Source organism: Patella vulgata, chromosome 1 (genome assembly GCF_932274485.2).
Source record: "Patella vulgata chromosome 1, xgPatVulg1.2, whole genome shotgun sequence".
Lineage (NCBI taxonomy): Eukaryota > Metazoa > Mollusca > Gastropoda > Patellidae > Patella > Patella vulgata.
In genome coordinates, this window is record NC_065879.2 from 32,739,602 (window position 1) to 32,767,412 (window position 27,811).

The 27,811-nt window shown below is 34.6% G+C and overlaps 1 protein-coding gene across 2 annotated transcripts; it reads left to right on the forward strand.

Moving 5' to 3' along the window:
* The first annotated feature begins 701 nt into the window (after positions 1 to 701).
* Positions 702 to 27,725, forward strand: LOC126815660 (protein DDB_G0287365). 2 transcript variants are annotated; one of them, XM_050541466.1, is made up of 23 exons: positions 704 to 801; positions 2,770 to 3,123; positions 5,044 to 5,263; positions 6,078 to 6,262; positions 7,008 to 7,170; positions 7,901 to 8,077; positions 9,117 to 9,341; positions 9,502 to 9,606; positions 10,016 to 10,188; positions 10,571 to 10,643; positions 11,777 to 11,907; positions 12,475 to 12,605; positions 12,832 to 12,901; positions 13,481 to 13,618; positions 15,134 to 15,263; positions 15,929 to 15,992; positions 16,325 to 16,360; positions 18,688 to 18,822; positions 20,895 to 21,072; positions 24,974 to 25,171; positions 25,721 to 25,762; positions 26,387 to 26,489; positions 26,804 to 27,725. In XM_050541466.1, the coding sequence occupies exons 2-23, from the start codon at positions 2,980 to 2,982 to the stop codon at positions 26,914 to 26,916; spliced, it is 2,934 nt and encodes a 977-aa protein (XP_050397423.1). In that variant the 5' UTR covers positions 704 to 801; positions 2,770 to 2,979; the 3' UTR covers positions 26,917 to 27,725. The 2 variants fall into 2 exon arrangements, with proteins under 2 accessions (XP_050397432.1, XP_050397423.1); XM_050541475.1 differs by lacking the exons at positions 18,688 to 18,822; positions 20,895 to 21,072; positions 24,974 to 25,171; ... (1 more) ...; positions 26,387 to 26,489; positions 26,804 to 27,725 and adding an exon at positions 17,716 to 17,749 and having other exon boundaries at positions 702 to 801.
* Positions 27,726 to 27,811: the final 86 nt, after the last annotated feature.

Genomic DNA, 27,811 nt, shown 5'->3' on the forward strand with positions numbered 1-27,811 from the left:
CAGTGTGCTATGGCGAAACTTTGTCCAAGCAGCGGCGGTATGGCCTACTCTTCTTTCGAATCCTAACTGTCATGGGTTCTTTGACGTGCCCACCAACCTTTACACGGAAAGTCGGGTTTTCGTCCCATCCAAGCGATTAGACTATGTTGTCAGTCCCACCGTCCTGCGCGCGTCATCGACAATGGAATCTAAGGAATAACACTGGGATCGAAACAGCAACGCTCCGGGTTAGTGAGCCAGTGCCCCCCCCACTCTCTCTCTCTCTCTCTCTCTCTCTCTCTCTCTCTCTCTCTCTCTCCGTATTTCATAATATCCTTATATTTTCCCAAAGCATGTAACTCGACTTTTATTTTTTTAATTTTTTTTCTTCTTGCTGTATTAAATATCGTTACATCATTTACTGTGTAAAACGTGAGTTTAGAGATTTTCACGAAGTTTTAACATATTTACACAGTTCAATGTTAAGAGAATGAAAACAAACTACAATGATTTAATCTGCTAGCTCGGGTGTTGACTAACACTTGCAGTTTGGTCTTAAAGTGCAACTCGGATTTGTCGCCTTTTCAGTGGCACGTGGAGGTTGTTTCTAATTGGGTATTATGCTTAATAGTTTGGATACAAAACAACCTTGTATACAAAGTGAAAAACGAAACGTAACATTGGCAAGTAAATAAATTTAATCCACTTTCCGTTCCCGGCTTTATAAAACTTTTCCCCCTTTAAATTATATTTCATAATCGAGTGTTGAGTGTTGAGTTGGATTGATTACTAGCACTATTTGATATCATTATCGATACAAGGGTAAGTGTCTTCATAGACGTAACACATTTTGATTTATAGTGTAGGTAGATTGAAATCCCAGAAAATTTGAGTTTGACTTTAATTTCGTTCTAATAATGTCAAATTATAACTTATAGATTAACTTAGAACTTACAAACATTAAACCAGAGAGTCGGAAATGGAATTGGGTTTAACTGTTTAACTGACTAGGCTAATGAAGACGAGAATACAATGGGCTATGAGGGGAATTTAGCCCGGATAGCGACTCTAGGGCCTACCCATATTCCAAATTCTAACTGCCAAGGGTGTTTTTTTTATACCATTCGAACGACTAGACACTTTCTTTGTCAGACTCCTACACCACTGACAAGGGGGAAAACACGCTGGAAAATCACAAGGAACCTTCTAGACCAACACCGGGAGTGAACCCGAGATCTATTCAGCGAGCCAGCGTCTTGAACCACCGCGGCTGCCTAATAAACAAACAAATAGATATTAAAATTACTTATTTTCTCTTGTTTATGTTTATTATGTTTACGGTTATACATTTTAAGATCCCAAGAAAAGATTTGAACTTTCAAAAAGAGATATACTTTGCATGAATGTAACTGAATGATTATCACTTGCCCCACGCTCTTATCCCTCCTTAATCTTGAATCTACTGTTTAGCCATTGTAATTGTTCGAATTTTTAAATACTAGATTCAAATTACGGCCAGGCCAAAAAAGAAATATTGCGACCCAATTTCTATACTAAACCCCCAAATTAAAATAAATTGCCAAATCAAGCAATAGATATTTATAAATTTCTTGAGTTTTGGATACTGCTAGTGAAATATCATTACGATATAAGACAATCATGAGATATGTAATGATTTATGTATTAATATACATGCCACGTTATTTAGTTAGATTTAGTATTAGTAGAATCACAGTCTATATATCTTCCTACTTAACATATTTCAAGATTTTAGCCTATTTTGTCACCTTTACCTCCACGCGTCAAGTCAAATATTATATATTTGATTTAAACTTCTCAAAGATTAAAGGACGCAGCCCCCATCGTTTGGGTGGTAAATGCAAGTTCTAATTTTACTAAATTCAGATGTTTCTCGTTTTAACGGGTAAACCATTATGATCCGAATACTTCCATTCACGGTTAAGAGTTTCTTTTTTACCGGGCGAAGTATACAGATCAGCCCAATAGATTTTCTTTGGGACCTTCTACCCATATGTCTCAATTAATATTTCTCAAGATCATTTATACATTCACTGTGTGCTTTACAAATCATCGCGAAAGGCAAACCACCTGCTAGTTAATATGCATCAAAAAGTTATGAAAATTTCAACAGTCAGTAATTTGAAACGCCATTTGGCATCTTTAGACGTTATAGTAATACTCTTCTACAATTTTCCTGAGCATTTGCAGACAACTTGACCAAAAAGACTTTTTGAAAGAACTACTGAGATGAACCCGCTTTATTTTGACTTAATTCAAAGGGAACCTGAGGCTGTGAAGATCTCGCAAATTAAATCTTCGCGTACATAACTTTACGTCCGCATTTTGCAATGGGGCGCTAATCGTTCAATCCTAAACTTTTTGGGGGGAAAGTTCATTCATTATCACAGTGTATAATCGTGTTTGCGCACATTTCTCTAATGTGAATTTAACTACTTGATTTGATGAAGATATGCATAAACCCACAAGATATGGGTATAGTATAGTGCCACTATCCAGGCAAAATTTCCCACAGAGCAATGTGTATGGCGAATGTCCGTCTTCATTAGCCCATTCGGCGCAGAATAGTAGAACATTAAAGTTAAACCCAATTTCATTGCATTCATAAGTTAAGTAAAACATTAGAGAGTGCTCCTTTAAAATGTAGAGTAATAAAGAGGAAGAGAGTCACCGTGTTTCATTAATATTCAACTTTTCTTGTTTTTCTCTAACACAGTGTGATATTTTGTGCCTTAATCGTATATATTGTAGTTGATGAGAAGTGACTGCCTCTTTTGATCTTCAACTAGTCTGCAAAGTACTTTTTAAGACAGTTTAACCTTTACAAATCGCCATGTTATGCCAATATTAAACAAACGGTAACAAGTGATAAACTTTTCAAAAACTTATGTAATATTTAACTCCTCGAACGTGAACAATACAAGTTGAGTGAAGAGATTCTGTGTTTTGGCTGATATTACAATGTGTTCAAATAAATTCAACATGTTCTTAGTGTTATTAGTGGCCAGTTTATTGGTCAATTTATGGAATGTTAATGCCATGTGTCCAGATCAAACTGAGGGATTAATGAGATGGTCAGATGCTGGGACGTGGCCGGAAAATACCGTAAGTATGAATAAATTATCTGTTATTGTTTTCGGACGGTTCTCGAAATTCTGTTAATCTGATTAGATTCCGATGTTTTTATTTTTTAATTGCTTTCTTTCGTTTTATATTTCGTAATTTATATTTTACCGATAGATAGAGTATAGATAGGGTGGATTTTTTAATTACTTTTCTGCACCGACTAGGCTTATTATGACGGGCATACGCCATGCAGTGTGCTGCTAGGGGGGGGGGGGGAATACTGCCCGAACAGCGGCGCTACAGCCTATATACTTTTACCTGCACGCGAATGTGTACACGGGACCTCGGGTTTTTGTACTATCTCAACAACTAGACAGCTGTCCGTGTCAGGTCCTGACAAGGGGAAACCACGCCGAAATATCCCGAGACCTCCAGGCTAGCGATCCAAAGTTTTACTCATTGAGCAACCGCGGCGGCTCCCAAATATATTAAAGGTGACGATATAAAATATTATGTATTACCATTGCTCTTAAAGAACAGTCAAATTCAGAAAATAACATCCTTAGCATCACCTTATTAATAACAGAAATCAGTCTCATCTACTCGAATTACTGGCCGAGAAAAAAAAATTTAGGCCAAGGTACTAAGGCAGTAAATATTTGTAAGCCGTATGATTCCAAGGTCTAGCTTTAAGTTTTGATACCCTGTAATAAGTTTTATATAAAAAGAAAGTAAGAGTAAAATTATATTTTATGAGGAAAGATTAAGATTAAATTTGTCAAGGTTACTATTTGTTTTATGATGAGTAAAATTCCACCCTTAATATCCAACTTCAAACTTATACATATATACATATCTTTGGTGAAAGTGAACCGTTTTCACATTAATGTTTTATTTATATATACCAGAAAGTAAGTAATAAACCTAATAACGTACAGATAAATATACAAACGTTTTTTATTCCCCCAAATTATATAACATTTTGTTGATAGTGACGGACCAATCAGCATTTGGAAGCAAAGTCCGTCACAATAAATTCAACTTACAAAAATATTTGATTTTCATAATCGGATGAATTTTGTTAATGCCATAAAGTTAATGCCATAAAGTTTTAAAATTCTGACTTTCGATACCTGGGGTATTCCTAATGACCAAACAGAAAAATAAATATACAACATCTGGACTTGGATTTATAAGCTCACATTTTGATTGATCTAAAGCAAATATCTATTTATTGTTTTATGAAAACCTACTATACATACAAATATTTGTAAGATAAACGACAGGTGATATCAAACAAACAGTTCATGTTCATAATTAAATTTGGAGAAATTAATATTGCTATGGCGGACCTGTTTCCGCTAATATTCATGTTTTAAAATGTCACAAATTGTTACAGACTAACAATTTCGTCTAAAGCGCAGCATGATCAACCAGACTTCAGCTCTCTTTGGTCATCGTGAACTAGAGTTTAGTAAAGAATTCAAACGTGGAAAAACAAAGGGGTGAAATATCTGTGCGCAACATCCTAATTTCCTGCGTTAACCGGTAAAATTTATAGGAAATAAAGGCTATGAGAGAAATTTTGCCGCCTACCCTTATTGAATTCAACTGTTGATAACCGTTTCTTTTACCGGTTGTCAATGTGAACACGGGACCTCGGTTTGTGACTAATCCGAACGACTCTAGAGACGGAATGCTTTGCCAGGCACCCGCCCTTCACCACTGCCCATTGTGCAGGCCTGAAATAACCAAGGAACGTTCTGATGGCGGCCAACGCTTTAGTCAAAGGTTTTCAATTTCATATTTAATTATTTTATTTCACTATAGACTGCGAATATCATGTCCAGGAAAAATGTACCGTATCAACTTGCATGGTATTTATCTTTGTTTTGCTCTTTAGAATGTTCGGGTATTACCTGTTAAATTAATATCACCATATTATGGCCGTTATTTCAGAAACCAGACTATAATGGTAAACTATATATAACTACTCCAGTTTTATTGGATGAAAGTCCTCCTAAACTTCACGCTATTATTATACAACCCGGTGGAAGATTAATATGGAGTACTGAGGGGGACTATACAGTCTATGTAGAGTATATTTTAATACATGGTCAAATGGACATAGGTTCAGAAGACTGTAAATATGAGAGAAAGGCACGGATAGTATTAACAGGTAAGTTAAAGGAGCTAAATTGCTAATCTTTGGCACCTAGAAATGGACATAATAATGTAATATAAATGTATATAAACTGATTTACATTCAATCTTTTCTGTTTTTACTGATATTTCTAATAATTTAAGTTCGGCGAAATACGCGAAGGATCTGAATTGAATGTCAGTTTTTGGCGTCTGGTTATTACAGTCACACAATTAGTATTCTCCTACCTACATGGGATATGTTCAGTGACGTTTATCGAGTCGCTTCATACAACTGGCGCTCGAAAGCCAATTTTAAAATTTTCATTTTGTTACTAATAAGCCCCCCCCCCCTCCCTCTCCGTTTCCCAGCAAGCCTCTCGAGAAATACAACATAACAGATAACAGAAAGAAAAAAACACCACCAGAACAGATAGTACACGTCATACAAACTCTCCGAACGTAAAAAGTGTTTTCATGAAAAGATAAAACTGTCCGAGGCGTCTTGCATCCTTCTCTTGTATCCACAGAAGAACAACCGTTTTTCGATGCACTAGACCGAGACTGTCATCCCGCCCTGCCCTAATGAGTATTTTGTCTTATCGGTTTACCCTTTTCAGGTTCAACGAATAAATTAAAACAAAACTAGATTTTGAGATAGTGACTGGATTGCATTTAGCTTAGAACAGCTCATCCTTGTAAAATATAACAAAGGGTGACACCTTGTTTATTTAATGTAATATCCCGACAAGAAACACTCGAAACCAAACTAAACCAATCCTTAACGTGTTTCAAATCTACTGACTTCCATAAAGAAACACATACAACAATATTAAGAGTTTGAATTTCAGGCAATCGATTTGATTATGATCCAGTTATTCTTGAAGAAGGCCCGTTTGTTTTTAATGAGAAATTTATCGGAATCGCCCCAGGTGGAACATTGGAATTACATGGACGAGAAAAGACATCTTGGACTAAACTTACGAAAACTGTCGAAAAGCTCTCCCCACGGAATGGTCTAATTTATGCACACGAGGTTTGTAAGAAAACGTTGTTTTACTTTACAATAACATAAATGACTATACTGATCTTCTAAAAAAATATACGTTCAAAAATTTAATAATAAATAATTTTTGTTTTTATCTTCGAAAGCAAGATAATTTTTGAGCGGATTTTACAAGAGGGAATAAAGGGCCATAAGGAAATTCACAGATAAATGTAATAATGTTGTTTAATCTTCGACAGCAAAATATACGTTCAAAAATTTAATAATAAATAATTTTTGTTTTTATCTTCGAAAGCAAGATAATTTTTGAGCGGAGTTTACAAGAGGGAATAAAGGGCCATAAGGAAATTCACAGATAAATGTAATAATGTTGTTTAATCTTCGACAGCAAGCGAATTTTTGAGAGAAGTTTTATATGGGGAAATAAAGGGCAATAATGTTAAAACACTGATTGTTTAAAGCAGTTTGATCTTAGTCCATATATTAATCGTTAAAATTCTTCTGTGCAAATTTATTTTTCGGAACAGTGTGGTTGAAACGAATGTGTTGGGCTTTAAGAAAATTACTTTTAAAACCAAATTTATTGGTTGCTTCTGGAAAGTAGTTTACCCGGTCGGCTCTCCAAATAACTTTCCAAATGTTGATACCTCGATCGATACTTAATCAGTTTTAACAGATCAACTTTTCACAGTTTGTCAGTTGAAAGGATTGGTAATTTTGTGCCGAATAGAAATGTACTTCTCGCAATATCTAAACAATCCTCTCTTCGAATCAGGATTCTGAAGTTGCTGATGAAGACAACTGGAAACCCGGATTACTTGTTTACGTCATTGATGAAACTACAGGTTATCCAGTGTTCGGAAAATACTATTATCTTGGTGGTAATGATCCATATTGGTCAACAGCTGATCTATCAGAACTTGTCGATATGTTAAATAGTAAGATAATTATTAATCCATGTTTCTAAATTATGATTTAGATTTATTTATATTTATTTTATATACAGTGCCAAATTAGAACAGCAAGAAACAAAGACAGTAGATCAAATTAAATCTATATTCCCTTCCCAGGCAATATTTTGACACATATTTCATTCTGAAGTTTTTGAAAAACTTGATTCTAGATTATCAGGTACTTTTAACGCAGCGTTCATTGACGTTTGTCTAGATTATTTTGTGATACATGTGTGACTTCAAATATGACGTGTTTGACATTTTGTACCCTCTTCCAAGAGATTATAAAAAGCTTTGTATAGTTGTTCTAATCTGCTTAATAACAGTAATAAATACTTGTTTGGGTATTAGTTATTTATTAACCTTAAAATAATATTTCTATCGTCCTTCTGTTAGGCCCCCTTTCCATGTTGGCGTAACCGCTGTGAAAAACAAGATCCTATGCAAATGTAACTGGACCGTTTCCTTGTTTCCATTAGCTAGCCTAATGTTGTCAATTTTTTAAATCATACATAAACTAGTCCTTGGATTAATTCGGGTAATTTAATCCAAAAAACTATAAAATTGATATTATACACAATGGTATTTATATAATAGATGAGTGTGTATTAGCACAGTGTATACTATCCATATCCCACTTCAATCATCGCTGTCTTTAATTTTTGTGTATAAAGTCGTGGACTTTCTTTCTAAAACAATTTTATTTACGTAATAGATGTGGACCCTGGTAGAATTATATCTCTAGCTGTGAATAAAAATGCCGTTGATACATCAGTAGATCTAACCCCATTAGCTGAAGCTATAGAAATGATCATGTATGGAGCAGTAAATGGTGCTTCTTCAATTCGAGGAATCTCCAATAACGATGCATATACGTTAGTCGCACAGAAAGGTAAGGTGTAATATAGATGTATGGAGCGCCAATACGCCAGCAATGGTGTACTTAGTATAATATATTATCCGTATGTTTATCTCCCAACTTCATTTAATATTAAAGATGCCTTATCATGTATAAACTGTAGGATTTGATGATATATTTGGACTAAAAAACATATTGAAACTAATTTATCTGTTAAAAATTGATTTGTCATGTGACTTGATTGACGGAGGGTCCATCTCCAGATTGATTGCATTAATTGTCGTTACTAGATGTCATTATACCATAAATATCGAAGGGAAGTGTATTCTTGGACTATCCTCTGTCAACTCCCTTTCTCGCCGTTGAATTGCAGATTCTGCTGTATGTTTAAATCTCCCACTGTTCACATAAACGCTAGCTATTCAATCATCAAGTCCCAATTTATGATACAATTACATTTTTGTCTTGTGCAAGCCCCATAGATGTTTTTCATGGAATCAGATATTATTCTAACAAGAATGCTTCTTGGGAAATAACTTCCCTATAAATACTGTCGTGGATATGCATCTTTAAAGGAGACAGTTCACCTAGTTCTCTTAATATAAAGATAACACTAGAACGATGATAGCAAGTGCAATCAACTTTTAAAACTGTCTAGGCACCTCCGACTGGTACATTCACCCGTGCGACCCTCGGTGCCTGTATACGCATTATTTTTTTTATATAAACAATAGTTTTATTCAGGATGTCTGAATGGGATTGGGGAACAGGCTTAGCCTATGTAAATCCCCTCTCCCTATATAATATACATTCATAATATTAAAACAAAGAAAAATATTGAAATAAGATTTACCATATAATGATAGTTCCGAAATGACCTAGTTTATGTTCAGTGCACTTGACCCCTCCCCCCCCCCGTCCTTTATATTGTGCTAATTCTTTATTACACCTTCCAGAGTATTACTGACTGTCAAATAATTCAATTCTACAAAATTAATATTTAAAAAGGCGTATCTAATTTAAATTATCTTAAACCCCCTTAAAAACCTCTAAATATTGTCTTGTTTTGTAGGTAATTCTGAAAAGTTCAATGAAAATATATCACCCAACCATGGAACATACACACAATACGCTCGATCTGATCTGACTTTCTGGGACCTAGGTATAAAGATTTTATCAGAGAGTTATATTAATAATCAACTAGATTATAAAAGTTGGGTTGATTTAAGAATAGCGACAACAGATGGCGCGTATCCGGTTCTCCATCTTCTCGATGACGTATCATCATGGAACGTTGGTAAGTCTTATTAAATGGCGTAACATATTAATTATAATATATTTAACTCATAAAAATGACAAAAAAGGAGAATCATTTATTAAAATAACTAACAGCAATTTACTATGATTTTTAATATAGTAGATTGTAATTAGTTTTCTTACTTTCTATGTTTTACCAGGTGATAAGGTTGTGTTATCATCAACTGATTATAGTTGGGAACAAACCGAAGAAGCTGTACTTGTTCATTGTCCAGATTGTTCTTCTAATCAAATAAGAGTTGAGAGTAAGTATTAAATTTCTCATATTATGTAAAATAGATATTGAATTACTGGTTTATTGTAACGTTACCTAGTGTTGAATTACTCGTATTGTGCAACGTAAATATTGAATTACTTGTATTTTCTAACGTATGTATTTGGATTACTTGTATTTTCTAAAGTACATGTACATGAATCCGATAAATCCATTCAACAGTGATAGTTGACATTTGGAACTGCTTAGTTAACTTTGAACACACAAACAATATGAATAAAATTGACGAATCCATTCAAAGACCATATTTGACCTTAGGAACAGCTTAGCTAAATTTAAAACAAACAAACAATATGAATAAGCTGACCAGTTTGATAAAAGACCATACAATTCGTTTGAATGTGATGAATTAACTCATTTGAGCACACTTTCTTCTACAGTGGATTCCAAATTTATGCATTTTGGTGAGGTTATTGATGGAGTTGACGAGAGGGGAGAAGTTTCTCTTCTTACCAGAAATATACTGATAGAAGGTCAGATGCAGTATCATTGTCCACCTAGTAACGGCAACTGTGATAAATTTAATTATGATACATTTGGTGGACACATCAAGGTAAAAGTAATATTAATACGCTGTAATTAAATTATCTCTCCGGGGAATGAATATCGGGGACAATGGAGTTTTGGCGCATTCTTAAACTGGCATAGTGAATTCTGTCCAACAAGTAAAATTATTTGAATTATACACAAATATAAGATGAAACGTATTATTTATATTTTTAAGACGGTGGTAACAAAAGTATACAGGTAGCACAAAATAATCTAGACTAACGCCATGGCTACTGGTTAAACGAGAACTTAAATCACCTTTGTTTGAGTGGAATCGGTTGAAACGTTTTGCAAACCATTATATTTTAGAATACTGTCTTCATTCATGTTGGATGTAGTATTACAGCAATACCTTGTTATTTAAAAGATGTTGTTGTACATTTCAGTTTGTAAGAGGATTTGAGAATGGCCATATCGAAGGCGTTGAGTTGTATCATATGGGGCAACAGACTGGAAAAGGTAACGACATGTTCTCAAGTTGAACGATGCATACCATATTAAGTATGAATGATCAAAAAGAAAACAGGGATATTTTGCCCGGGCAGCGGCACTATGGCCTACTCTTATATCGAATTCCAACTGCCAAGGGATCTATTACGTGCACGCCATATGTATATATGGGACCTCCTTCCTGCACCACTGACAAGGGGAAACCGCGTCAGAAAATCCCGATGATCTTTCTCGGCCAATGCAGGGATCGTACACGCGACCTCCAGGCTAACGAGCAATCCAGTGTCTTGCCCACTTAGCCACCGTGGCTCACGCAAATAACTGAATTAGACAATTACAGACACATTTTTACCAAGTGAAGGTGACGTAGTAGTTGATTAAGATTGTACGCTGTGTAATTAGATTTCATTTCTTCGGGAAATTAGGCATATTTTGTATATTTTAGGTGAAATTCAACTATTTTGTATGGTTCCCTGCTTTCCAGACGAGGGGGCCTCCCATTCTTCCGTCTTTCCATCATACCCTTTAAAACAACTATATTTCTAGTGCATGGGTCATGATAAAATTGCATATTTAATTGACTTATTGCCATCTGATTGGTTGATTGTTTGTACCCCACAGTAAGTTTACATCTTATGAACTGATTTTGATCAAACATAAACTATAATGCAATCAACTGATCAGATTCGAATACAATCCTTCACTGCATATTTAGTTAGAAAACTTAGAAACGCAATGACTTCTAATGCAAAAATAACAATGTCTACCTTAATATTAGTGCCATCCGCACATATTTTTTAAAATTTACTGCAATTTGATTGGTCGATCATTTGAAATGCAATTACTGTACTTTTAGCATATTGAATGATTTTGATTAAACTTGAAACAAATCGTGATTGTGACAGTCTCCAACATAAATTGGAATATCAATATGATCTCCGCGTATTTAATTAATCTACAATAATCCGATATCAACTAAAGTAAAATATATATATAATATCTTTAAAAAATGTCTTTAGATCGAGACCCCATATCAATTTGAATGTTGAATTACTCGAATTCAGATGATTGTTGGTAATCTATCCTTCACTGATAAAATATTCGGCTGGACACAACAGTTACCTCAGTTTGTTAAATTTCAGGTCATTATCCAATACATTTTCACATGGCGTATGAATATGGACACAAAGAGAATCCACCGTATGCTAATTATAATTCCGTTCACAAATCATACGCTAGATGTTACACAATACATGGAACCCATGGTATAACAGTAAGTACTTCTAGTCTAACACATCATGAACGATTATCATGTAAACTGGCATTTCATAGACATCATGAATGGTTAACTAGCATTTTATACACATTATGAATGGCAAACCTAGTATTTCGTGCACATCATAGATGGTAAAACTACCATTTCATGTACACCATAAATGGTAAACCCAGCAATTCATACACATCATGAAGGGTAAACTAGCATTCCATACATATCATGAAAGATTTTCAAGTAAATATAGCATTCGATACACACCATGGAGGTTGCTCAAGTAAATATAGTATTCCATGGCCATCACATCATGAAGGGTGTTTAAGTAAATATAACATTCCATGGCCATCATGAAGTTATTTGTTTCCACGTTATATGTAATAAATAAATTGATTTGTCTTTCAATTTCATGTAGCAAACAAAAACGTTGAGCGTACTTTTATTTTGATTTAGCGTTCGCCCGTTACTAAATACGACATTAAAAATGTGTTCATTCACCTTTGCTAGTCGTTCGAATGTCAGCCCCACCCCCTCCTTACAATCACGTATCACTGTAATATCGCATTTTAGTTAAAAGGTAACGTTGGCTATGACTGTTTGGGCCATTGTTATTTTCTGGAAGATGGTGGCGAGAAAAGGACAGTATTTGATGGTAATATTGGTTTATCAACGAGAAAAGGATTATTAATACCATCTGATAGGTGAGATAATCTATTGAAAGGTTATTAGATGTGGAATTTCATTTTAAAATAATAGAACCATGTATTTAAATCCCCCTCAGATATTGCCAGGACAATCGTGGCTATAAGGTGCATAATAAACGTAGAAATAGATACTGATATATATGGAACATCTAACAACATCCCTCAGAAAATAATCTCGTTTCCTAATTTTTAAAATTAATATTTTAGAAAATTATGTTTTCAGTGAACCAGCTACCTACTGGATTACTAATCCATTGACTTACTTCAGAAACAACGTTGCAGCGGGGTCTGAGGTAATATTTAATATTTCGTCCCTTACGAAAAATAAGATCGGTAATGATAAACAGACAAATTTAAAGCTACAATTTCATATTTTTAAGTTATATTTTTAAAATTTATTAAAATAAAGCCTTAAAATAGATGGTATCCAGAAACCGTCCTACCTTGTTATAGAATAATCATATTAATCCTATAATTCACTATTGCCAGCTGAGAAATTGGCAAAAATATCATTTTCAAGTTCAAATTCCAACGTTTGAAGGTAGCTAATGCATGGAGGCAATAGGAAAACAAGGGAGGTAATTGTGTTATTATTTCCTGTGTCAATGATTTTTAAGGGTGGGAAATAATGCCCATGGTCGTATAATAGTGAATTGATAACCTATTGAGCAAAAGACAGAAAGTTTTGACTTTCTTAGAAAATATGAAATTCCCGCTTTAAGATGTTTGTCCAAAAGCTTATAATTTGAGCACTCCAGGTTATAGCAAACATTTTGTTATGCAAATATATGACATTATGCTATTACATTGTTGAATATTAAGTGTATAATAAATATTTAGACCTTAATGTTTATGTTATTTTGGTATTTTAGAATGTAGGTATATGGTATATATTTCCCGATGCACCAGTTGGGTTAACTGTGGGGTTACCAGGCTTCATGGAATATGACGAAGCTAAACATACACCTTATTTAGAATGGAATAACAACGTAGCACATTCTAACCCGTTTGTAAGTATAATGCATTCAGACTTAAGTATAGTAAACTTGGTTCATGTCCCTCGTACTTATATTCTCTTATCATCTCGCACCTGCATTCTTTTATTCCCAATTCCAAATATAGTGAATTCGATAAGGAGTGTATTGTCTGGTGCCACTTCCCGTATTAGTTTCTCTCATGCGCCCCTAGTTAAATATCTTCGTTATAGTTCTCTTAAAGATACGTTATATAAGATTTAGATAAAGACCTAGCCATTCAAATTACTCTATTGCAAGCGAAGATATTAGCCTTTGAAGGTTTGACAGACGTGTGCAATAAGTTCAACCACCGTACTGGTTGATCGAAGCTAAGTCTTGGTCCTCCTTATTTGATTAAATCAAAGTATCGCTGAACCATTCTAATCTATTTAATATCGGAGAAATCTGATGCCATCAAGAGTTGATTAAGGTGTGGATCAGTTACTTAATGTCTAATTAATGCTTTAGAAAACGTTTCAGGCCTAAAGAAAGACCTTCAATAGGCAGATTTAGCTCTTGCATAACGCATGTTTAAGAGCTGACGATCAATATTGTTTTGACCTTATAACCCGCACACACTTGCCGAAAATAGTTTCACGTATTGTGTACTTATAATAAAGTGTAAATATAGTTATTTTCTCCTTACATACACTGTATATCAATAGGGATTATAATTCTCTCCCAGAAAATAATTATCATATGTAAGTAAGGAAAATCCAAACACTTGAGTAAAGATCATGATTGTTCGTTAAAGTCTACACATCTGTTCTGATTCATCAGTTGAAATTTAAAATGTGTATATGTCCCAGCAATGAGGCCTGTCAAGGAAAATCGTCTTATCCTTCGGATGGGATAAAAATTTAGGCCTGACAGTTAGAAATCAGTTGCAAAATTTCCCACATAGCACACGACATAACGTATGCCCGTCGTCATTAGCCTGGCTTTTGAAGGAAATAGGACGTTAAACCCAAATTCATTCATTCATTTAGTCTCAGCGATGTCGGAAGCCACGGTGGTTCGCTAGCCTAGGGGTCACGGGTTCGCTCCCGGTTTTAGCAGAGAAAGTTCATCGAGATTTTCCGGCGTGGTCCCCTTGTCAGTGGTGCAGGACAGCTGTCTAGTCGTTCGGATGGGACGACAAACTGAGGTCCCGTGTACACATTGGAGTGCACGTAAAAGATCCCTTGGCAGTTGGAATTCAATATAAGAGTAGGCCTTAGCGCCGCTGTCCGGGCAAAATTTCCCTCATAGCACACTGTATGGTGTATGCTCGCGTCTTCATTTAGCCCAGCCGGATCAGAACAGTTGGACGTTAAACCCCATTTCATTTCATTTCGCAGCGATGTCTAAACAGATTTGTCTTAAAATGTCCAATAAATCTAATTTGCTATAATGCTATGGACAGAACTGTGTATTAATTCCCTTTCTTGTCGGTTATTTTTTCTATGTCAATCAGTATGTAAATACGTGTAAATATTGTATACTTATGTAATTATTTACATGCTCTAGGCTGGTCTATACATAGATGAAAAGGTTTTCCCTGATGACACGATCGGTGGAGATAATGATTATGCACCGCGAGAAGATCCACTTGACCCTGATTCTCCCCCAGTAAGTGTTGACATCATCAGACCAACACGTAAGTATATTAAAAAGAAAAAAGACACACCTATACAATGTCAAATGAAATCGTTCAACATCCTTTTTTTTTTGGTAATTTTGCAAACTAGGGGAAATCCTCTCTCGTCACAAATAAATAAAAACCCTTTATAAATGTTTAAGAAAAAGTTGTATTATGTTGCAAGTACCTTTTCTAGGAATCGGCTATTTAATTGCATTATAGGAAAAAACCCACCCCTCCCCACAAATAAATACAAACCTTTTATAAATGCTTAAAAAAGAGTTGTAAAGGTATATTATGTTCCAAGTACCATTTACTTGCATTTCTAGGAATCTACCATTTAACTGCATTTCTAGAAATCTAAACGTGTATGTTGTAAAGAGTTTATAAATAGATGTATCTACGGTATGTCGAGTCATCCCATGTTGTACTATAAGTTAACCAGGAAATACATTCATAAATTAGTTTTGCACTAGGTTTGCACACTAGAAAATTTAGTATATGTGCAAGTTTATCAAATATCTCCTCCCCTATTGCCAAACCCCCCTCCCCCCCTATCACCACCAGCTCAAAACCCTTATAAATATAATAAACATGGAATTACAGATTCTTTATAGACTGCCTTGTTCACGACGCCCATCACTGTCATATTATTAAATTAAAATTATTTTTTTTCCTCACAGTTTATAAAAACAGATATCACAATGCATGGATACGAGGAGGAGGCTTTAATGTTATTCACGGATCGTACGTATTCTTATCTGTATTATCATTATTATTGGTTGCTAGCTGTTTTCCCGGCTTGCACAGGTATAGCCCCCCCCCCCCACCCTCCACCCGAAGCCGTATAACCCCATAAGTGCAAGGCGATCAGCCAATGTTACTGACCGGCTCTAGCTGCTACTCTTATACCTCGAAATTCACTCCCGGGACAGCCATAGCGTAGCCGCCAAGCCCGAACACACAAAGCGATAGGTGTAATTGTCATTTAGTGAAATTTTTAATTATTTAAATGATCTTATTTCCCTAACCGCACAAAGATACATACAATCTAACTATAAGAAACCTTTTCTTTACAGATTTGCTGACAGTGCTATTGGTATAACATTTGCAAGGTTCGTATATGGGATTACATGTTAAATTTATAATCTATTACAAAGAATGGAAAAAGCAGTAATCTATAAAGCAGCATTTATCATATATTTCCAAAAAAAACCCAACCAAAAATGATATCACATGCTCTAGAATATTATCTCGTGATATGTGCAGATCAACAGAGCTCCCCATTTGATTTGTATTTAAACGGTAACAACGGATGTAACCTAACTGTCCACCAATAGAAGAAGCGTCGGTTCTAAAATCAAAGTAAAGCTTATTTGTTCATTTACTGATAGGTGTTGTGTATGGGGCAATGTATAGGGACTGCTTCAATACAACTGTAATCTGGAAAAACTTGTACGATATTTGAAAAATAATTGTACAGATAATTTTGTGCTAAGAATTGCCCAAAATATTCGTAAGGGCGCGGATTAGTGTTCGGCACGAATATTCGCTCGGCGAATATAATATTCGAATATTCGAATAGCAATTACCATATTCGAATATTTTCGAATATCTATTATTTATTCTATTTACTCTCAAATATTATTAAATGCGACTTTCCTTGCAACATTTACACTCAAAGCTTATTTAAATTACCTAATCGCAGCTTGTAAGGGTTCTACCCCTACAGAGATCTACCGTCTTCAGAGACAGTTATTCGGTAAGTAGCTTGTTACCTACTTTGGTTAGCCAGTTAGTTCCGCGATGGCGTTGGCTGTCTTGAACATAGAGGTGTGTATATTGGCAATATATACACCTCCATGGTCTTGACTAATATCACATCAAGGCTAATCTTTGGAACCTCATGGAGTTGAAACATGGCTACGTAGCTCCAGATACTTCATCAGCACGGGACGTGGGATCAGGCAAGATGCAGCCAACAGCAAGAAGTATGACAAGATTCAGCGCAGCAAAAAACATCACTAAGAAATTGATCAAGTTTGTAGCCAAGCATTATCAGCCCCTCTCTCTTATTGACAATGTCCATTTTCGGGAATTGGTAGAAGCCCTGAATCCATCACACAATTTGCCGTCAAGTAAAACACTAAAAAAAAAAAGAATGGACGAAATCTATGATGTCGTTCGTTCCGACTAACGTCAAATCAGGAATGACCCAAGTCAGACGTTAGCCTCTGTGACCACAGATGTATGAACATCAGATGAACAAAATGAGTCTTGCATTAATTTAACCGCTCATTTTGTATCACCAGATTGGGAGATGATGGCTAAGACTCTGGAAGTAAAATCATGTCCAGGTTCACATACCTCGGATAAACTAAAAGAGCATCTGACGGAGCGTCTACTTGTTGCGATGTCACGGAAGGCCGAGTCTTGGGTTTTGTGTACAAATTGTTGGTTTACGTAAAAGATCCACTGACAATTGCTAAAATATAATCTTGTGCATTGTTCACATGTCAACAGAAATTTCACGTATTTCATAATTAATAAGAAATTATAATAAATTGAATATAAACCACTTTAAATATATTTCTATTAAAAATTGAAAATATTCGAATAGTATTCTTGTTCGGATATCCGAACACTAGCGCGGATGATTGTCGGGAATATGGGCGAATCCCTTCTATATTAAACAGGCATTATGCAAAAGCTAATTCTGCCTATTGCAGGTCTTTCTTTCGGCCTGATATTTTATATAAATTATTAATTAGACATTAATTAAATTACCAAGACCATATTCAAATCTCGATGACACAGGATGGCAGCGATATAAGTAGATTTCAATACGTTTTGTGGTCGATGCGGTTACCATAAAAAGGCATAGTGCGATATCACCTCGGTGGAAGCGGACGTAAAATACAACTAACTCATCATCAACTTTGATTATTATAGTAACAACTGTAGGAATTTCTATATAGGCTCGACAATAATTGTATAGCCAATATATAGCGAAAACTGTTGATTGTTGACTAAATAAACAAAAATACAGATTTCAATAATAATTATAATAATAGTATTACAATTATAATTCATGCATGCCAAGAATTTACATCTAAAATCTCATTTAAGATACAAACATATTATTACAAAACATGTGTTTGGTCACCAAAACTCGACATGCCAGGTGTTTGGTCACCAAAACTCGACATGCCAGGTGTTTGGTCGTCAAAACGCGACATTTTGTTTTGGATGAATCAACACCTGGGGTATATTTACATATTCAGGAATCTGTAGGTAGGCCTACTAACAAAATAGATTTCGGATCTGAAAAGAATGTAGCTTTGGATTCACAGAAATTAACAGTGCTACATATCCGTACATACAGCGACTATTGGACTGATGGACAACCTATAAAGCTTTTTTACGCTATCATTTATTTCAGATCCACTGACCAAGTTCAACATTTAAGTGATTCTGTTATAATAGGCCAATCTAGAAATATAGGAGAGCCAACTAAATTATTTGATGATGATGAAGTTATTTCCATGCCACGTTCATTTGCAATCGCTAGTGATGTGTAAGTAAATTTTTAATATTTGAAAGAGAGAGAGAGAGAGAGAGAGAGAGAGAAAGAGAGAGAAATGGGGTTTAACGTCCACTCGACCCAAAGTAGGTCATTTCGGGATTAACATAATATTGGTTTAATTTTATTTCAATAATTCGCTTGTGCGTAGGGGTCTTTAGCAGGAGGAAACCGGAGGACCCGGAGAAAACCCACACGGCCGGAAAGGCGACCCTACTCCTTATCACCTACAACCGGGGATTCGAAACCACGCCAGTTGACTCAATGGCAGGCCTTATGATACAGCACGCACGTGCTAACCATTCGACCATCCAACCCCCCATTAATATTTGAAATGAAATGTAGTGGGGTTTAACGTTCTACTGTTCTGCTCCGACTGGTGCTCTGAGGGAAATTTTGCCCGGGCAGCGGCACTAAAGCCTACTCTTATATCAAATTCCAACTGCCAAGGGATCTTTTACGTGCATGCCAATGTATACACGGGACCTCGATTTTTCGTCCCACTCGAACGACTAAAGAGGTGTCCCGTTTTAATACGCCCACGTGTTAAGATTAATGCACCTTAAATGGGGATAACCAGATATTTATAATATTGGTTTCAATGTTTAGATTCATGGGATGGAGTGAGGTGAGTTCGAGTTTCTACAGATGCGGAATTCTTTCATAAAACTATCTTTTAGATAATCCCATGTAAAATTTACCGAGAAAAAGGCAGCCGAATGCAGCTAATCAAATCAAAAAGTAAAATACAATGCAAAACTATTTTTTAATCGGTTAAAAATTATTTTTTATATAGCATCATGGACTGTTGTAGAAATCAGAATCTTGAGTAATAATACATGAAGCAATTTTCCTTGAAACTATTTAATACAAAAAAAAACCAACCGTATACAGAATACATGTACATAATAATATTATATAAGCAACGTTACTAATAACAATTGAATAGTAAGATTAGAATATAAAAAGCAATAAAACTCATTTAAATAAAATTGTAACGGATCAAAAATTCACGCGTTTTTTTAGTTGATTTGGGTATTTCACCCACGCATATTATTAGTTTTAAATTGAAATTTAATAGATTCAGGCTTTTTTTTGTTGTAAGCCTTTAAGGCATTCACGCAGAAATTGTTTAACAGTTAAAGATTTCTTGGATACAATCAACGCCCATAGTAAGAACACAAAGTGTGTCTGACAATATTAATATGATAATATAAATATATATAATAAAACCTCTGGATTAGATTAAAGCAGAGACATTTATTCAATACGAGTAGAATCTAAATATAGCAAACCATTATTAATAATTAAATGAGAAAAAGAGAACAATTTTATTTTAGATTAAAGTGAAAGCTTGTTTATCTTCCATTTGGTCTATAAAACGATTAGTAATATTAAGTTACAGAACTTCCAATTAAAATATTTCCATAAAATTATATATACAAACAAAATTTTGTTTAAAATCAAATTGAATCTACTTTTTGCGATTTCTGGTATTCAAAGACAGAAACCCCAGAACACATATACTGCAATTACGCACAAATAATATGGAATGATCATCATGAAATAACACTTCAGTACAATTACAAAATATAAACATTCATTTTGGATTTCTAAAAGAAGCAGATTTTAAATCATATCGTGAATTCTTATTTGTAAATCATTTAATATGTTTAACAAAATATCACCTCTATAAATCTAAAATAGAAAATGTTAATCCGACAATTATTAATTATCTTAACTATACTTGAAAGGTAAACAACAGATAGATAATGAATTAAACGAAACCTTATTAAATAAATGGGATAAAACAATATGAATATTATATGTAGGCCTACCTCTAGTATTTTTCACACTTAAATGAATCATAACAAATATTACAATTAGCAATAATCAATCGAGGAATTAATGAAAACAAACAAATTAAAGAGTATTTTTTAAACGTATGAAATAAAGATCACTGTATAAAAAAGATCCATGTTAGATACTATGAATGAAATTATGTAAACTCTGGAAAGAAATAATATGTTGGATAGATGCTTTTAATATTTAATTTTATATTGCAGAAGCTACCCAATCAAGGGTCTCAACTTCTTTGATAGTTCTGTTTATGTGAACAATGTGTGGTTTTCTGGATTTGAAACTGATGAATATCGATCTGCTGGTGCCATAGGTTTTAGGACCGAGAGTACCATGACACAACCGTCTCTGAGTTCTGTACAGAATGCCAAATTCTCTGATGACGTAAGTATCTATTATAAAGTAACTAATTCCAAATTACTCACAGTCAATTTATTTGGATTACAACTTGTACGTTTATTTATTTGAAAATCTAATAGTTAAAATATTTTTAAATACGGAAAATATATTGTGTTGTAAATTTACAATTTCACAAAGGTTTCTAAAATATATGCTATAATAGACATTATGACGTAAGATCGTTAATAATACTGCGCTTGATTTGCTGCAAATCCCAGTTTAAACAAATCTTACCAGATTTAGAATCTATTCTGTTTCCTAACGATTTTCACATCCGGAACCAGATACAAGTACACGAATTTGCAGGTCTGTTTTTTGGATTCTTCGGATTCAAAATGACAGTAATTTAAACGTACAAAAAAAGCTATTTGAAAAACTGTTTATTTGTTAAAAGTTATCGGACTGTAGAAACGGAATCAAACAAAAATATATTGTATATAATATTATTAAAAAGCTAACAAGGGGAAGATGATAAACCGTAGGAACGAAAGCTCGACAGACACACAGAGTGTTATCTTAAAACTATATCCCAAATAAGGAAATTGGTTCTCAGAAGTAGCAGGGCCCTCACATGGGGTGGGGACTGAGGGGGCATATGCCCGGGAGTGACACTTCGTGGGGCCGGCAAATTACCTAAATGCATACAGAAATATTCAAAGCAGCGGGGTGGTGGGGGGGGGGGTCTTTGAAATAGCAAATTACAGGGTAGAATTATGATTTTTCCAAGATCTATTATAGGTATTTTTGATCAAATGGAGAGTTGAAGGCACATATAAGTTGATTTAAGAAATAGTTATTTAGATAACGTGTGTAAAGTATAAAGAATGTATTTTACGATTTCTTTAATGATAAAAAATCAACTGAGCACAGGCACTGAACAAAGCAGTTACAGAGTGCAAGGTGGGGGGTGGGGGTGGGAGGGGGTCACTGAAACTTTTACCCAGGCCGCCACATATGCTTGTGAGGGCTCTTGAGTAGCAGAGCTTCCATCGATATTTTGGTTTAACTTGATTTTTCTCTGTTTCGATTTGAATCTTTTAGATACCAATATTATACTTTTTAAGTTGTTTGAACTATTAATAAATTAATACCAATTATGCCCATATGAATCATAATTGTGTTTCACTTTTCTACATATTGGTAGTTTGAACCACTAACCTGTACATAAAGTCCACCAGTAGGTTACATTTGAAAACAATGTAGATTTAGACCGTGTATGGATGTATATACATGACGTTGTATGTGCACTTACATATGACATTTTAAGAGTAGAAATATGGCGGATGAAATACTTCATGTGATTAATGATAGCTCCTGTTTTGGCCTATATATATTTCAGTGATTGGTGCCACCCACGACTCCCACTCTTTAGCCGATTAGGTCGAAAGGCTAAGGCTAATTGCAGATTTCGTCATGAGATCTAAATATGGTTAGGGTACGAGTTATGACACGAGTTATGGTTGGGGCTAATCCTAACCCTAACCAACAATCTTGTCAACATCACGTGCCCTAACCCGATTTACATCTCGTGACCTATGACGAAATCTACAATGGTTTTAGCATTTAACCTTTACCATTTCTCTTCATTGGCTTTGGAGTATTTAGTTTGCCCTTTAGTGCTGTCGACAGTTGGATATTCATTATCTTTTTGATTAGGAATAATTGGTAGTGGACGAGCAGTAGTATTATTAAGTTTCTTGGGCTGGTGCTGCGCTGGCACAGATTGTTGCCCGACCTGCGACCGGGGTAATCTCGATTTCCGCCTCCTCCAAAACATACAACAAACACAACAGCAGACGGAGATAAGTAACAAAATAACTGAAGTGGTTGTCAGTGCATAAAAAATAAGGTAGTCTCTATGGAATTGCACATGCGATGTTACATTAAGCTTTATATTCTCAAAATGACAAAGAAATTCAGTCTTGGAACATGGTTCCTCGTCACATTGATTCTGTGTGCACAGAACCTTGTTGATGGTAATTTGAGTTTCGTCATCATAAAGAAAGTCGATTTTAAATTGCAAATTTGGCAAATTATTCATTGGTATACCCGAATTACAATCTACCACATCAATCGTCACTGACCTCACCTCATCACGTAACAAGTCGCCATTACACCCACAACAAACCATTAAGACATATATTAGGAACATCGTAGCCATATTTATCCAAATTAATATATTTTCGAGTAGAATACAAAGATAGTAAGATCTGTTGTTGGATTCACAACACCGTGTATAAATTCAAATTAATATATTTCAGAGTAGAATACAAAGATAGTAAGTTCTGTTGTTGGAACTCACAACACCGTATATAAATCCAAATTAATATGTTTCCGAGTAGAATACAAAGATAGTTAGTTCTGTTGTTGGAACTCACAACACCGCATATAAATCCAATGATTATTGTAGCTTGTCTTGTCCGCAGGTTTGTCTTATCGGTTTTGTTTTTCGTGAAGTGCGGGTCTTCTGCACGCACTTACTGTTAATGAAGAGTTGCGCAATTTGAGTAGCTCAATATAAGTTCAGTGAAGGGAGAACAGATAAAAAATTTAATATGTTGTCATGGTGACCAGCTACAAAATTGTTACTGTTTACATTTTGAGTAGACACCCTCCCATGTTCTTTGAAATGTTGCAGTTTGATTATATACTTAATATTAGCTCAAGTTCCTACTTTACCGACGTATACAAACAAACCAACCATCTTTATTTATGAGTTAAATCTGAACAATTTTCAATTAAAGAGACACTTTGACAAACAATTAATAATAAGGGGAAACGAGATATAGTAAGTAATAATTCTCATAATACTAATACCAAATAGTTAAGTTATATAAGGTGTTAATGGAAAGCGTTAGCATACTTGCACCAAGTATGACACACACCACCACTTTAAAATTATATGCACACAGCTAATATTTTATTTTCATTCCGTCCCAGCGACTATAAGACACGCTTTATTAGATAAATATAAACTAATATAAAACTTGCAGTATACCGTGTATCTCAGTACCCCACCCCACCCTCTACTCTTACTCTAACCATCGAGGTATCTTTAAGATCACAGTCATCTGAGTCAAACTTAGCAACTCGACACAAATAATCCCGAAAAGTGTTAAGATGAAAAGAACATTCATCTGTTATCACCACTATACACGTCTTTCTTATTACCCATGTCAAATAGAATTCAGTATAGTCTAAATAGATCTACGTCAGCTTTTGGTGCCCAAACCAATCTGATTAAAACACAGATCCTATTTCGTTCCGTTTTTTATAGTTCAAAATTTCGTTTTACTTGTCTTTACTGCACTAGGAATTGGAAGTGTTGTTATACCAGTGTTCTGGTTGATATGAGGGATTAGCCAATGAAACGGTATGTTGCAGCTAGAAACAACAACACTGATTGGTTAATCAAATGTCTGACGTCATAGGGTCAAAGGCGGCTCGTTTGACCCCTGACGCGACCCCCCACTACAACTTGTCAGATCTTCTTATAGTAGAGGTCATCGAAAGTATTTAAAAAAACACGAAACGAAGTATAGATCTGCATTTTAATCAGATTTGTGCAAAAACTAGATTACATTTTTCTCGATTCTCAATGAATAAAAAGCTCAACCAGACCCACGTATTTGTTAAAAATATTCTATGATAAGTACTCCCCACAGGTTTATGCAAAGAACCAAATTGTCTTTACCAAGAATTACAATACAAAATATGGTTCTAAGAATTTTGTCGTGTAAATGAAACTGTTGTATTTATTATTATGGGGGAGATTTACGACAGAGAGGATGTCTTCCGCCGTGATTGTTTGTTCTTTATTAAGACCACTGTTGAAATAATCGCACATACACTGTTGAAATTATAATATTCGTATTTTATGTTACAGGATCCCGAAAGCAGTCGTATTTTCGATGATCATTCACCAGACGATGTCGAAGGTTCAAATATAGCGTTTGCAGATATTGATGGCAGCGTAACTGGTATTGCAGGATCAAAAGTAGTCCGTGTTGGTTCCCCAGATATCAACGATGGTTGTCACTTTCGGGCAGGCTGGAATGTTGCAGTCTGCCAAAATGGCGATATGGTTTGTATTTCACTAATTGAAGTTTCTGTTTGCATTGCTGCATAAGATATTTTTCATAAACCAGATTATCCAAATATGTATCAGAGGTAAATAAAATTATCCGACCGCATTGATATAAACATAAAGAAATAAGCTGTGAAGAGACGCTTACTCACTTCCTCATAGCAAAGTAAGTTATAATTTCAGTTAACGTATTATCTAGCTATAAAATTATGGCGGGAAGTACGCAGTGGCATGCAGGGGTTTAGTGATCCTGGGACCAACACCTTCATTGTACACCCCAAGACTCAAGTATAGGGCCTACTACACAGAAATGTGAGAAAGGGGACATTTTAGATGAGTCAAAACACAAAAAATAACCCTTTATTTCAAATAGGTTAACAGCAATATTTTTAATTTCATTTTACTCTTTGATTGGATTAAACCTTCCATCCCGAAATGTCGCCACCCCCTCGAATCCCCTTCTCCCCCTGTACGCCAGCTGTTTAACATCTAATACAATTTTCTAAATATTTCATTAATCATTTGGTGTTGTCGGTTTTCTTTCAGCCTGCCCCGAACGCTCTCGCAACGTCTGCTTTTCTTCCGGGGGTAATGTTTTCTACTTTTTGCTTTTTGTTTCCTTTTCTGAGAATTTTCATTTACTATGTAGATAACGTTTAGAAAATAAACATCTACTTAAAGGCTCAATACCACTCTTGTTGTAACTGAATAATATGTCCCAATCTTTATTCTGGTCAACAAATTGTACTATTTTAGAATATTTCAATTAATTGATGATACAAATTTCATCTTAACACACCTTATTTAAAAATTTTGAAAAATTCAACATAATGGCTTGAAACGTCTAACGTAAACCTTTTCAAATGGAACTTCGATTTAAAAATATTTTCGAACCCTCTGGACAAGTAAAATAGGATGTAATGGATAATTTACACAACAGGTAGGACACTTAAACATCTAGTACTTAGATAGAGATATTATTTCTTTTCTGGAGCTTTCAAGCCAGCAAGAGTGTTATTGTCCCTTTAACATAGACTAACTTAAAATAGTCATATATTTTCTTGGTCTTCATGGATTCGGTGATCTATCTATTCGTATGTTCTTCTTAATGATCTCAAACAGCACGGAGTACAGAACACGTCGAAAACACTATTTAGCTCACACGGTCATTTATTTTTAATATTGAAATTAAAAATAATTGCATCGTTTTAGAGTTGGGGTGCTGGTTATTCAAGAGTTCATGATGAAAATTTGAGAGTTGATGGTGAATTTGGAGAATGGTCAGTTTGGTCAGATTGTGTTGATACTAACGAAGGTAAATGCGTTCACGTATTTGTCTTTAATCTAGTCATCCGTGACTGAAAAGTGTGTTAGAGCATGCGTTTCCTCAGTTTCTAAAGTTTGTCATTAGGTAATTTGCATCCCGGTTTTAAGGTCTAGCTTAAACGAAAAGAGGCATATCATGTCTGGCCTCATGGATTGTGTTGAGTGCACGTACTCTCTCTCTCTATTTTCTCTCTCGCCTGCCTAACCTCACTGATTGTACGTTAATCTCTCTCTCTCTCTCTCTCTCTCTGCAATCTTTCTTTTATTCCATTGATTCTTGTTTATTAATCATATTTCTTATAGGTGCTTTCGAATGGAGATACCGAGCTTGTAACAGTCCAGTTCCACAAAATGGAGGCTATAATTGTTTTGGCGCGACAAGTCAATCTAGAAATTGTGTTTTGTATGCGCAATAAATACAATGAATTAACAAGGATAACCATTATTCCAGGAAGTACTCATGAACAATTATTTATATCTTTAAATGTCTCAAGTTGTTTTCAGTTTAACAATGTATTTATTGGGTAAAGCGACTGTTGGTAATAGTATATAAAATTACTGTAATATATTGGTGCGATATTCAAATCAAAATCTTTCATTTTATGTCTATTATAGAAAATATTTTTCTTTTTGAAGAAACGTAATAACAAAATGTATGTTATGTAAAATAGGATTTTACTTACACGAAACACATAATTAAATAAGTAGAAAAAACACAATTAAAGAATATGCTCTAGTCTAGATCACTCAATAGTACATGTAATATTTTGTATATCACATGGTCTCTTTTAAAAAAAGATATGGTAGATACATATAAAATATGTAAAACATATTTTGTATTTATTCAGTGATTAATTAGAACAATCTAGAATTAATTATGACTTGTATGCGTAAAGAAAAGGTACTATATTTAAAATCAATCAATAGTACATGTTATATTTTGTGTATCAAATGATCTGATTTGAGAAAAAATATGGTAGATACATTATTATATAATATGTAAAAAATATTTTGTTTATATTCAGCGATTAATTAGAACATTATGTATGTTTTGCTGTGCTGTATTAAGTTACCAATGCATCAACACGTCTTTCTTTCCCCGTTAATCGTCTTCCTTTTCCTGGTCCTTGTCAAGAGATATTCATATGTTTACAATAATTATAAAGCTGTTCCATAGACTTATTTGTGAAATGTATAAATTATGAAATAAATATTTATATATACATACCTGTGTTTTGTTGTTATTTAGCCAATATTCATGGACGTTATAGAATGCTAATGACAAGAAAACTATAGTAAGACACCACAGCA